General features: G+C 42.4%; 1 protein-coding gene across 1 annotated transcript in view; it reads right to left on the minus strand.

Moving 5' to 3' along the window:
* The window catches only part of LOC109898910 (CUB and sushi domain-containing protein 1-like), a 218,863-nt gene that overhangs the window by 76,038 nt on the left and 128,405 nt on the right, over positions 1–14,420 (minus strand). Inside the window, 1 exon segment of the mRNA XM_031836493.1 lies at positions 6,356–6,460. Within this exon segment, the coding sequence (XP_031692353.1) occupies positions 6,356–6,460 (105 nt within the window).

The following is a 14,420-nucleotide window of genomic DNA, read 5'->3' on the forward strand; positions in this document are numbered from 1 at the left end:
TGACTTGCAGCAGCGTATACGGTGAGTGTGAAAGTAAGTGTGTATGTGCGTGTGTGTAACAAACTGTAAGTCACTCTGGATAAGAGCATCTGCTAAATGACTAAAATTTCAACGTAAATGTGTGAGACGTCAGTATGCATGTGTGTGCATGTTATGTGTGCGTGGGTGTATGTAGTGTGTGTGTGTGTGTGTACTGGGGTCTTGGTGTAAGTGTGTGTGAGTGTGTGGGTAGAGTCCAGTGTGTGTATGAATAGAGTCAGTGCAAAAGAGTTGCTGCAAAATTTGATTAGCTATTTAGCAGTCTTGTTTAGAAGTCTTGTGGCTTGGGGCTAGAAGCTGTTGAGGGTCCTGTTGGTTCCAGACATGGTGCATTGGTACCGCTTGCGGTAGCAAAGTGAACAGTCTGTGGCTTGGGTAGCTGGAGTCTTTTGCAATTTTTTGGGCCTTCCTCAGATACTGCCTAGTATAGAGGTACTAGATGGCAGGGAGCTTGGCCCCAGTGATGTACAGTGCATGGATCGTTTATCGTCCCCAAAGTCGACCGCTAAAGCTAATTTCATGCAATTCTAATGACGTGGTCTTATGCTATCTGTGGGCCCCTGACCTCCAATAATATATTTTTGGATTTTAAAGAAATAATTGGGGGGACACGAATCGACCTGTTCTGAATATTGGGGGGAGACATGTCTGCCCATCCCTCATGGCAATTTCACCTATGATTTGGATGGATAAACTCACAGTCGTGGGAAGGTAATGCTGATAAATGACTACAGTTGGGGTACCCAGGTGCACAGAGTATTGACAAAATGATGAAGCTATAAGTGCCATTTCTGCTGTGTAACCTTTGTCTCTATGCTTTTGAATTTAGAATGCAAAAGCTGTATTGTTAAACAAATCAGACAACAGCATAACCACTGATCTGCGTTATGCAAATACATTATGTAATGACACATCTTTAAAGCATCTTTCAGTATGTTAAAACTGTACACACTGCAGTATGAGGCGGTGAGAGAGCCTGTTGCCATGACAACCACGTTAGTCAAGCCAATGAAAGGAGAACCTGTATAAATTCGCCTTGTTTGGATGTACGACTCAGCAGATGGCACTGTGCCGTTGTGAGTGTGTGTAAAACTGCCTCATTGTCTCTCTCCCTATCAATAGCAAAGCACTTTCACATGCAATGCTTAGTCCTACAATACCAAACACGAAAAAAGGTAAACTGTTTCAAACAGGGAAGCCCAGATGGCTGTTGGGGGATGGGGTGATACTATGGAGATTAAACATTAGCTTTGGTTCCTGGAGAATTCATAGCAGAATTCGGAGTAAGTTACTATCAATAGATTTTAAGGAGCGTGTGCTCATGTTCAGGAGGGGGTGAGTGGAGATTAATACAACTGTTGAAAAACCGTTTGAACCACAAAAGGAAAACTGGGTATTTCTTTAAATGCTAAGGCACTGGCTTATACCAAACTACTAGCACATCATTTATTTTTATCAATATCACTTGTTAATTCCAATTCCATCTAGCTGACACTCACATTACACATACCAACCATTTTAAATGTTTTTCTGCAGAATAAATCAATAAAATGCCACATGACCATATTCTCTCAGATGATAAATGATAACCCTTGAGCATAAACAATCTGACATTTTCTCCACAAGCACAGAGGACTGATCCAGGCAGGAATTCAGCCTTCAAGATCTAGAAAGTCGAACATTTGATACACTTGTCTCGTCACCCGAGCTCTAACTAATTCACCATCTTAATAGGTAATCAAAACACGTGCCATGAATCTCCCAACTGCATAATAACTTTGGCACTTCGCAACTACTGCACACAAGACAGATTTAGTCTCGGATCATTAAGATGCAGCCACAGTCATCCGATGCTAAACATTAAGAATGAACCTAAAAGTCAATGACAGCCATCTCCGTGCAAATATAACAAGCTGCTTTCATTCTGATTATATCTATTTTTACAGTGCAAGTAGCTCTGGAAATAAAAGCATTTGGACAGTGTATGTCCTTTACATATATTTCTTTCCCCTCTTCTGCAGAACATTGCAGAAATGGCATGGCTTTACAATGCATAACGCTTCCAGGGAGACATCCTGACAATTATGTGTAATATTCAAGAGAACTTGCAAATAGTATATATTAAATTGGCTTAAACCATCTTCATTTGGAACATCATGACATTCTCAGCAGGTCTTAGTTTTGTCCAAGTCTATTAGCAAGGTTGGGCTAAGATTTTTTTGCCCAGCATTTGCACATGCCTCCTTGGTCTGAACCTGCCTGTTCTGCATTCTTTTATCTTTATTTGACCAGGTCATTTTCATTTATACATGTAACAGCGACCTGGAAAGGGAAGTGTTGCTATGGAGAGATGAAGGGTTAAACAAGTCAATTCAAAGATAGATAAATCGGTTGCTGTTGCCATGTTTGAAGGAGGTTCCGGGTTAGCAATTGAGCCAGGACTCAAAGGTTAATATGCCTAATCTAGCATGTAGGTTTGTGTTGTGGGGCGTGTACCCACTGGGCACAGGTGTCAATTTAACGTGAAATGACATGGAAACACAGTTGATTCAACCAGAGTGTGCCCAGTGGGTAGTGACCAGAAGGAGTCATGACCTTCGTTAAATATCTCCTGTCTGTCTGTCTGTCTGTCTGTCTGTCTGTCTGTCTGTCTGTCTGTCTGTCTGTCTGTCTGTCTGTCTGTCTGTCTGTCTGTCTGTCTGTCTGTCTGTCTGTCTGTCTGTCTGTCTGTCTGTCTGTCTGTCTGTCTGTCTGTCTGTCTGTCTGTCTGTCTGTCTGTCTGTCTGTCTGTCTGTCTGTCTGTCTGTCTGTCTGTCTGTCTGTCTGTCTGTCTGTCTGTCTGTCTGTCTGTCTGTCTGTCTGTCTGTCTGTCTGTCTGTCTGTCTGTCTGTCTGTCTGTCTGTCTGTCTGTCTGTCTGTCTGTCTGTCTGTCTGTCTGTCTGTCTGTCTGTCTGTCTGTCTGTGTGTGTGTGTGTGTGTGTGTGTGTGTAAAACTTAATAAACAGAGTTTAAAAAAATAAAAAATAAAATATCTCCTCTCCATATACAGTGTGGTCCGAATTTATTGAACCCTTGATAAAGATATATGATTGTATAAAATAAACAAATAAAACATGAGCTATGCTGTATGCTCAAAAAAATAGTATAAATTAATATAATTCCCCTAATACAATTTTTCAGAGAAAGAGATTTGGACTAACAGTAATAATTTTTTTCTCAAAAAGCTACGAGTAAATATTATTGACACCCCTGTTTTCAATACCTTTCAATAACTCACCTTCAATAACTCACCTTCAATAACTCACCTTATGAGGATAACAGATAAACATTTTATGAATTGGAGAACACATTGGAAGAGATCTTAGACCATTCCCGGTGGTGGAAATAGTACTCAGTTGTCATCTTTAAAAGTAAAGATATCTTAATAGAAAATTACTAAAAGTGAAAGTTACCCAGTAAAATACTACTTGCGTAAACGTCTTAAAGTATCTGAATTTAAATGTATTTAAGTACAATGGTGGAAAAAGTACTAAATTGTCATACTTGAGTAAAAGTAAAAAGTAAATTATATATATATAATTATTATTTTTTTGCAAACCAGATGGCATGATTTTATTTTTACATTTTTATTAATGGACAGACCGGCACATTCCAACACTCAGACATAATTTACAAATGCAGTACTTTAAAGTATTTTTACTTAAGAGCTTTACACCACTGACAATTCCACCATACAGAATCCTTTCAGATCCTTGATATCCTTCATCTGCACTTATGGACTGCCCTCTTCAATTCAGATGTTAACATTTGTTGGATGACATGAAAATATAGCTCTTTGGCCACGCACACCAATGGTGGGTTTGGCATCGAAATGAAAATGCATGAGCAGAAATGCATGAGCACAATGCTAGTCGATATATAGGGGGGGTCTGAAATATAGGGGGGCAGGGCAATATGGCTGCTGGCCTCCGTATTAAGCTACAGCTCATACAGCGGTGAGAGAAATAATCTCTCGGGTCAAGATAAGAGACTGAAAACCCTCTTTATGACAGACCAGAGCCTGGTTTCCCGATAGCGATGGAACTTAGGCTTACAAGTATTTTAACGATGCATCTTTCCTACAGGGAGCACTGGTCTCGGGTCAGCTTCTCCATTCAAATATTTGTAATTATTTCACAATACAGACGACGGATCAGCTCTTAGACATATTACCACTTACGGCTTCAAATATTGAGGCGGCTTATCATAATGCTTACCTAATAAAAATGCACAAAATCACAGATTTCATTTCGCACATTATCCTTAAATATACTGAGACAAATTACAGACAGTAGCCTACAAGTAGCAAAATAGAACTCAAATGATTGAACATGAAATGTATTTCGACATGCAGTCATCTCAGTTTTCATTAGAAGCATATTTTTATACGTCGCTTTGTTTGTATCAATTGCAAAGACATTGGCCACTTTGTATTTGTAGTCGACTTTGTTCTGAAGTTATTGGCAGTCACAGAGTTGGATAAACCATGTTATTTTATGTTTAGTGGAGACCTTCAGTGTATAAAGTGTCGTGGGAGGACAAAAAACCATCTAGCGATGCACTTCGCTGTTCTATGGGTGGTCTGCGGCAGGTCTTAGATTGCGAGCATTTTTCAAGCACAACGTTAATAAAAATGTTTTTGGTAAACAGTTCTGAGATTTAACGATCCTCCTACAAAGGTTCTGAAAATTAACTTTAAGATGTTTTTTGAGAAACCGAGAACAGGTTATTTAGTTGTAAAGCTCAAATACAAATTTGGTAGGTTTCCTGGTTAGATCTACTATATATCACATTGCACACTGGCTGCACATAGGGCCTATCCTTCTAAGTGGACTGAGAGAGAGTATACGTCATGACATGCCACAGCAGCTAAAGGGCACTGTTTATTCTGTTGAGACAGAGCCAGGTGAGGAAAGCGGACACAGAGACAGAGGATCTCTGATGCTATCAGTGTCCACACAGCACAGATTGGGAGCCCATTTCAGAATACAAATAAGGAATTCACATCAGGCTCCAGGAGTCAGTGGTAAAAAACTGTCTCCAACCCATCTAAAAGGAAATGGTAAAAATCTGTCTCCAACCCATCTAAGAGGCAGCGGTACAAATCTGTCTCCAGCCCATCTAAGAGGCAGCGGTACAAATCTGTCTCCAACCCATCTAAGAGGCAGCGGTACAAATCTGTCTCCAACCCATCTAAGAGGCAGCGGTACAAATCTGTCTCCAACCCATCTAAGAGGCAGCGGTACAAATCTGTCTCCAACCCATCTAAGAGGCAGCGGTACAAATCTGTCTCCAACCCATCTAAAAGGCAGTTGTAAAAATCGGTCTCCAACCCATCTAAAAGGCAGTGGTAAAAATCGGTCTCCAACCCATCTAAGAGGCAGAGGTAAAAATCGGTCTCCAACCCATCTAAGAGGCAGCGGTACAAATCTGGATCCAACCGATCTAAGAGGCAGCGGTACAAATCGGTCTCCAACTGATCTCAGAGGCAGTGGTATAAATCTGTCTCCAACTAATCTGAGGCAATGGTAAAAATCTGTCTCCAACTGATCTAAGAGGCAGGTAAAAGGTGGAGACATTAGATTTTAAATCATCCAGTAATCTTTGTCTTTATTTTTGGGTTAACAACATTTCGGTTGTAATGCACTTGTCCTTATATTGTAAAAAGGTTGGCACTTCATCTAGCAACAAGGGTCTGTGTATGTGTAGATTATGTATTATTTGATCCTGTTAAAGTACATTGGTTTATACAGCACAGTATTTGGTCTACGGTCTTTTGTTGTTCGAGTGAAAGTAGTTCAGTGGGATGGCATCCAAAGGCAAGCTGACAACCTTCCAAAGGCTATCATTTTCCCTTAGACAGGTTACTGTATTCAAATCAGTCTTACTCAGTAGGCTACAGTAGTGAGTTAATAAACAGATGGACAGAATGCCTACTATGATGACAGCTTTGGTAACTTTTCTTAAGCTTTTACATATGTCTAAAATGCACAAACCTCACCCAGAGCTTCTTAATTCTGGACATACAAAAGTAAAATGCCCTGTTGAGAGTTTTTGATCCTGATATTTTTAACTGCACTTGTAGGTGATGCTACTACAAACCCACTACATCCTTGTTATAAACAAGGATGCACAGAGAGAGAGGGGGGAGAGAGATAGATTGTTTAAGCTAAATGTAATTTGCAAAGGGGAAATATTGTGGATTCATTTTTTTCCGTTACAGTGGCAGAGGGTATGGAGATAATTAACATTTCACAATGAGACACACTGTACTCACTTTTGTACTCAAGGTGGAATCCAGCGGCAACAACACTGATATCACTCTGGAAGTGAAGGTAGAGCTGGTTGGAGGTACTATTCAGCAAGGCTGGAGCAGTTGTACCTGAAATGCATCACAGAAGAAATCCACTTTCATCTCACTGTTGAAAGAAGTCCATTTGTACTACTGATTATATATGGATGTTCTCTTGAGGATTGGTATGTCAAATGACTACAGTTTATATTGATTGCCAAAACAGAATAAGGTGAACAGCTGTTTGCTATTCTATGGACATTTTCCCTCCTTTATAAAATACAATCATTTTTGGAAGACAACCAAAGGAAACAAACGGGAAAGGGAGGAAGAGGAATCCAAAATATGCTGATAAATTCTGACAGGCAGTGGCCATTGAAGTTTTTCGCTGATCTTCAGCAAGAACTGATCTCCCAGGGGAGAGCTCTCATCAAATCAAATCAAAGTTTATTTGTCACGTGCGCCGAATACAACAGTGTATATTACAGTGAAATGCTTACTTACAGGCTTTAACCAATAGTGCAAAAAAGGTATTAGGTGAACAATAGGTAGGTAATGAAATAAAACAACAGTAAAAAGACAGGCTATATACAGTAGCGAGAATATAAAAGTATCGAGGCTACATACAGACACCGGTTAGTCAGGCAAAGGCAAAGGCTTCCAAGGGGCAGTCAACCATCTGACACTGTCAGGGGCAAAGTACAATTTAAACACCCACAGCTGCTGAAAGACGATGCCCAGAGCTTACCCATGATGTTGCGCAACGATTTAAGTCAATAAGTCATTGTTTTAGTCAAAGTATGATACATTTGAGCATGATGTTGAAAATTCATGGAAATCCGTGTCAATGCAATGTCTTTTCATATGAGATGACATGCAAATACTTATCTGACTACGTTTCGTTTCAGGGCTGGGTTTTATTTGAATGTTACCATCCACCAGCATAGCATTGTTAATTAATCAGAAACACCTGCAATGTTCTTCCTCTTCACGAGGCATGATTGAGCTGAGCCAAATAGCCTTTCAATGTCCACTTGGTCTCCTGAGCCATGAAGCATATAAAAATAGCACCTCCACTTTTTTTTTACATGAAAAGGATCATTTTAAAAGTTTCACTTAATTTTTGAGCTCGCTTGTATTACAAAATATAAACTGTATATACAGTGCCTTCAGAAAATATTCACACCCCTTGTTCATCGGGAGCTTCGTGAAATGGGTTTCCATGGCCGAGCAGCCACACACAAGCCTAAGATCATCATGCGCAATGCCAAGCGTTAGCTGGAGTGGTGTATTGCTCGCCGCCATTGGAGTGATAAATAACATGTCTCTATCACAAACCGTTCAATACTTAACCATATTACCGGAGCTTCATCGCATTCTTTCAAACTATTTCTAAGGTGGATTCGTGGCCACAATTTATGGAAGAAATTTGGAGATAACAATAGATGTCAAATATATTGGTTTCCCTATCCATCTGTTGCAAAGTTTCCCCAAAATGCTTATGACAAATCCAGCTCCAGAACCAGCCTAGCTGGCGTTTTTTTAAATACGGTGTATAAAAATAAAAAAACCTAGCAAGAACAGATAACATTAGCTAGCTAGATAAGGTTAGCAAAATACAGGTTACATGTAACTGCCAAAATAAAGGAAACACTTCAGTAAATGAGGGATACAAAGTATGTTGAAAGAAGGTGCTTCCACACAAGTGTGGTTCCTGAGTTAATTTAGCCATTAACATCCCACCATGCCATGTATAATGGTCATGTATAAAAATGCCCATTATTTTGGCTACCATGGCTAGAAGAAGAGATCTCAGTGACTTTGAAAGAGGGGTCTCAAAGAAGCATAGGGGGTTTAAATTGTGTGTGTGTGTGTGTGTCTTAGTCACCAACACCAGATCTCAACCCAATTGAATACTTATGGGAGATTCTGGAGCGGCCTGTGACAGCGTTTTCCACCACCACCAACAAAATACCACAAGCATTTCGCTACACTCGCATCTGCTAACCATGTTATTTGATAACAAATGATGGAATTTCCCATGGAAAATGGTGTCGCATCCTTTCAATAGAGTTCCAAACACCTGTAGAATCTATGCCAATGTGCATTGAAGTTGTCTGGCAGCTCATGGTGGTCCAACGCCCTATTATTATACTTTATGTTGGTGTTTCATTTATTTTGGCAGTTACAGTACCTATCGTTAGCTAGCTAGATTAGGTTAGCATTCTAGCTAGCTACACTGACAACTGTCAGTGCCCTAGTGTTGTTTCTCCACTTCACGTGGAAATTACCATGTTTACATCCCTAATTCGTGAATATGTATTAGGAGCAATACGTCATTCTTCGGAGGTAGAACCTATACAAGCATTTCCTCTCTAGGACAGGAATTATGTCGAAATAGGGGCGGCAACTTCCTCTCAAGGGTGCCTTTAAAAAAGTATACAGAGCTCACAGGAGGCTATCGAGGTGGTAGATTAATTAATGAGTGGTATCCTTTGTTTTGGGATGATATCCTTTGGCTCAGGCTGCTAAAAATCCAAACACAGTGTTCACTATGTGTAAGCAAACATGCTGTTGAAAAAGAGTCTGTTATATAACCTGAAACAGTGTCATTCATCACTTGTATCAAACTTTATAATAGCAAATACATCTCTGGTGTCTTCGGCATCGGTCAGTTTAATTAAGAAATGTTGAAACTCCCCTGGGCAGTTTAAAGATACAGTAACAAATTATGTTGATACACCAGTTCACTAGCAGGCTTATATATTATGTTCAAACCCCAGCTCACAAATTCTTTGACATAGTTAAAGAAAACAATAATTGTTATGCTTTTCAACAATGTCAAACATATTACATGTTTATCCTCCAATCGAGCCATCTTCACAGATTTTAGAGCTATGCTATGAGATGGCAAAATACCCTTTACTCACTCATGACAAACTGTTGACTGACCAAATACTAACAACGTTTATATTCATTCACATTAATTAATCTGATAAAATGAATAAAGTTCTCCTGGAAAATACTGACTTGATAAATATTAACATATGGTCACCTGCAAATCATGTTAGTGAGCCACCCACTTTGCAATGGGCTTCTGTAATGTATTGGGATCCAGCATAGCATGACAGTAGAAGAACGGGAAGGTATAAGATAGTCCATTATGCTGATGATTGGGGTCTGTAAAATTCTTCTTTACGCTTGAATGACTTGACTAATAATTTTGGGATTAAGTTTGACAGCTCCGCAGAGCTCATCCACTGTCCAGCTATTCAGAGGTCCATCATTTATATTAGTGAGACAGGCATCTCCAGCATTTCTAGAGCTTGTCAGATAAGTCACATATGAGCTTAAAATGTATTTTGTGGGATTACATCTGGCACATTTAGAACGTGCATGTGATTAGGGAGCCTAGAACCGTGCTATGATTTAAGATTTTTTGCCAATGTAACGCTCGTCAGAAGAAGGTGCAGCGTGTTCATGATACTTTATTTAATCTGAACACCAAACAAAACAACAAAAGAACAATGAACGTCACGTTCCGTAGGCTACGCAGAGCTGACAAAAAACAACATCCCACAACCTAAGGTGGCAAAACAGGCTGCCTAAGTATTTATTCCCAATCAGAGACAACGATAGACAGCTGTCCCTGATTGAGAACCATACCCAGACAAAACATAGAAACCCAAAACATAGAAATAAAGAATGCCCACACAAATCACACCCTGACCAACCCAAATAGAGACATAAAAAGGCTCTCTAAGGTCCGGGCGGAGTCCGCACTCCAAAAGGTGCGGACTCCGGCTGCAAAACCTGAACCTATAGGGGAGGGTCTGGGTGGGCATCTATCTGCGGAGGCAGGCTCTGGTGCGGGACGTAGACCCTGCTCCACCTCTGGCTCAACCCACTTAGGTGGCGCTTCTGGTGCGGGGATCCTCGTCGCCTACCCCGGACTGGGACCTTCTCCGCAGGCCCCGGATTGGGAAACCTCGCTGCCGGCCCTGGACTGGGGACCCTCGTTGCGGGCCCCGGACTGGGGACCGTTGCTGGGGGCTCCGGACTGGAGTTTGTCGCTGGGGGCTCCGGACTGGAGTTCGTTGCTGGAGGCTCCGGACTGGAGGACGTCGCTGGAGGCTCCGGATTGGAGGCCGTCGCTGGAGGCTTCGTGCCATGACCCATCACTGGAGGCTTCGTGCCATGGATCATCACTGGAGGCTTCGTGCCGTGGATCATCACTGGAGGCTTCGTGCCGTGGATCATCACTGGGCCATGGAGACGCACTGGAGGTCTGGAGAACAGAGCTGGCCAAACCCGTCCTGGCTGGATGCTCACCCTAGCCTGGCAACAGCGGGCGTTGGCACAGGACGCACTGGGCTGTGAGAGCACACCGGAGACACTGTGCGTAGAGCCGGCGCAGGATATACTGGGCCGAGGAGGCACACTGGAGGTCTGGAGCGTAGAGCTGGCACCACCCCTACTGGCTGGATGCTCACCCTAGCCTGGCAACTGCGGGCGTTGGCACAGGACGCACTGGGCTGTGGAGACGCACCGGAGACACAATGCGCAGAGCCGGCGCAGGATAACCTGGACCGAAACGATGCACTGGAGGCTAGATGCGCTGAGCCGGCACCATCTGTCCTGGCTGGATGCCCACTCTAGCCCGGCCGGCGTGGGGAGCTGGAATATAGCGCACCGGGCTATGAGTGCGCACAGGAGACACACTGTGCAGAGCCGCATAACATGGGGCCTGCCTAGTCACGTTCTACTCATGGTAAGCACAGGTAGTTGGCTCAGGGCTATAACCTGACTCCGCCAATCTCCCCGTGTGCCCCCAAATTTCTTTTGGGGGGGGGCTGCCTCTCGGGCTTCCGTGCTAGCAGTGTCCCCTCGTAACGCGGGGCCCCTTTTCTAGCTGCCTCCGCCTTCCTAGCTGCTTCCACCTGTTCCCATGAGGCGATCCCTTCCGGCCAGCATCTCCTCCCACGTCCACGATCCTTTGCCGTCCAGGATGTCCTCCCATGTCCAGTTCTCCTTACCACGCTGCTTGGTCCGTTTATGGTGGGATGTTCTGTGGACCGAGGTGCAGCATGGTACGTGTTCATGGTACTTTATTTCATCTGAACACCAAACAAAACAACAAAAGAACAACGAACGTCACGTTCCGTAGACTACGCAGAGCTAACAAAAAACAACATCCCACAACCTAAGGTGGCAAAACAGGCTGCCTAAGTGTGATTCCCGAATCAAAGACAATGATAGACAGCGAGAACCATACCCGGACAAAACATAGAAACCCAAAACATAGAAATAAAGAATGCCCACCCAAATCACACCCTGACCAACCCAAATAGAGACATAAAAAGGCTCTCTAAGGTCAGGGCGTGACAGCCAAGAAGCAGGGAAAATGTATTTTTGTAATTATGGCTCATTTGGTTGAAATATTTAGAAGGAAAACCAATCATGAAGTACAATTGAAAAAAACATCAACATTAACCACTGGGCATTCATCTCTAAACATGATGAAGCAAAACCATCAATAAATGCCAAAGCCACAGAATGAGAAAGGTATCCAGACAAACTGTCACTATCTAGGGACGGCAACAGTAAATGAGCAACTTCGGAGTCCTATATTTCCATCAATCACAAATGAATCATGCTTCAAATGTAAGTATTTACCGCAAGTCATTAAAGCCACAATCTGTTATTCATGTTCCAGTCTAGGAATACCAAACTATGCAACGACAGCAGCTAGAGTAATTGGACAGAGACTTTCTCAACAAATTTCATGTTTAAATCAAATCAAATCAAACTGTATTTGTCACGTGCAGGTCACAACAGGTGTATTAGAGCTTACTGTGAAATGCTTACTTACTTACAAGCCCTTAACCAACAATGCAGTTTAAAGAAAATGTTTACAAAAAAATTAATAAAATAACAATAATGAGGCTATATACAGGGGGGTACGAGGTAATTGAGATGTGCATGCAGGTAGGGGTAAAGTCACTATTCATAGATAATAAGCAGTGTAGAAAAAGGAGGGGGTCAATGCAAATAGCTGCCATTTGATTAACTGTTCAGCAGTCTCATGGCTTGGGGGTAGAAGCTGTTAAGAAGCCTTTTGGACCTAGACTTGTTGCTCCGGTACCGCTAGCCGTGCGGTAGCAGAGAGAACAGTCTATGACTACGGTGGCTGGAGTCTTTGACCATTTTTAGGGCCTTCCTATGACACCGCCTAGTATAGAGGTCCTGGATGGCAGGAAGCTTGGTCCCAGTGACTTACTGGGCCGTATGCACTACCCTCTGTAGGGCCGTATGCACTACCCTCTGTAGCGCCTTGCAGTCGGAGGCAGAGCAGTTCCTATACTAGGCGGTGATGCAACCAGTCAGGATGCTCTCAATGGTGCAGCTGTAGAACTTTTTGAGGATCTATTGACCCATGCCAAATCTTTTCAGCGTCCTGAGGGCGAATAGACATTGTCGTGCCCTCTTCACTACTGTCTTGGTGTGTATGGACCATGATAGTTTGTTGGTGATGTGGACACCAAGGAACTTGAAGCTCTCAACCTGCTCCACTACAGCCCGTCGATGAGAATGGGGGAGTGCTCAGCCCTCCTTTTCCTGTAGTCCACGATCATCACATTTGTCTTGATCTTTACCTATCTTTACCTACCAATTTTTCAACAGCATATCCTCATCATTTGCACATTTTACAGACTGTTAATAGTCTGGGAGACAGAGAACACAAAGCATTTTGACAGTTTAATTAAGAGAATTATCCTAATGGATTTGTTACTAAAAGTAGAATGAAAAGCCTGATTATAATGGGTGAGGGAGTCAAGGATGTAATGGCGGACCACACAACGATGGAGGAAACTGTGCAACTTAATGTGTCATCACACACAATACGGTCTTCACCCCTTCCCTCTCTCTTATCCCCTCCTAATGTCACTGATTGCTGATTTGGAGATATTTCACCAGTGTTAGAGATGACTCAGTGGTTGTGCCATCTGGACAACCAAGCTCAAAATGGAGCCAAATTAGCATTATATTTTCCTTCAGATTCTTATGCAACCGTCACCAGGTGCTCTCTGGCATCATTATTTATTAATTTGCAAGATGGGCCAGACAACCTTTTTTCGGTGGTGGAAAGTGAACCAATATATTCAGCATGAGATCTGGGCATAAACACTTTGCCTTAAAGCACACACAACTCCATCAAAGGAGGTTGGTAGCGCCTTAAATTGGGAGGACGGGCGCATGGTAATGGCTGGAGTGGAATAGGAAGAATGGTACCAAATACAAACACTTAATCTCCATGTGTTTGATGCCATTCCATTTGCTCTGTTCCAGCAACTGAAATCCATAGTTGCCTGACCTTTGGAAAGCCTGTTGTCATGACACTAGCAGAGTTCATTACAGGCTTGTAGAAGGCATTGTTTGAGACATGGCCACATATATCTCCATTGGGAGGTACAAAAAAGGTTAATCCCCCATTCCCCCTGCAGAAGACTCCCTTCTTACTCTCCTGCTGGGGAGACCAGGCTAACAGATATGCACATTTTACATTTACATTTACAGTCAGCAGCTGCTCTATCCAGAGCAACTTAAGCATTTTAAGATAGCTAGATGGGACAACCACATTTCCTCAGTTATAGTAATGAAGTAGCTATCAGCAAAGTCAGTGCTAGTGAGAGGGATCAAGTGCAAGTGGCATATATATACCAGTAAAAATTTGGACACACCTACTCATTCAAGGGTCTTTCTTTATTTGTACTATTTTCTATATTTGAGATACTTCAAAGTAGCCACCCTTTGCCTTGATAACAGCTTTGCACACTCTTGGCATTCTCTCAACCAGCTTCATGAGGTAGTCACCTGGAATGCATTTCAATTAACAGGTGTGCCTTGTTAAAAGTTAATTTGTGGAATTTCTTTCCTTAATGCGTTTGAGCCAATCAGTTGTGTTGTGATAAGGTAGGGGTGGTATACAGAAGATATCCCTATTTGGTAGAAGACCAAGTCCATATTATGGCAAGAACAGCTCAAATGA

This window comes from Oncorhynchus kisutch, linkage group LG11, assembly GCF_002021735.2.
Source record: "Oncorhynchus kisutch isolate 150728-3 linkage group LG11, Okis_V2, whole genome shotgun sequence".
In the NCBI taxonomy this organism is placed as follows: Eukaryota; Metazoa; Chordata; class Actinopteri; order Salmoniformes; family Salmonidae; genus Oncorhynchus; species Oncorhynchus kisutch.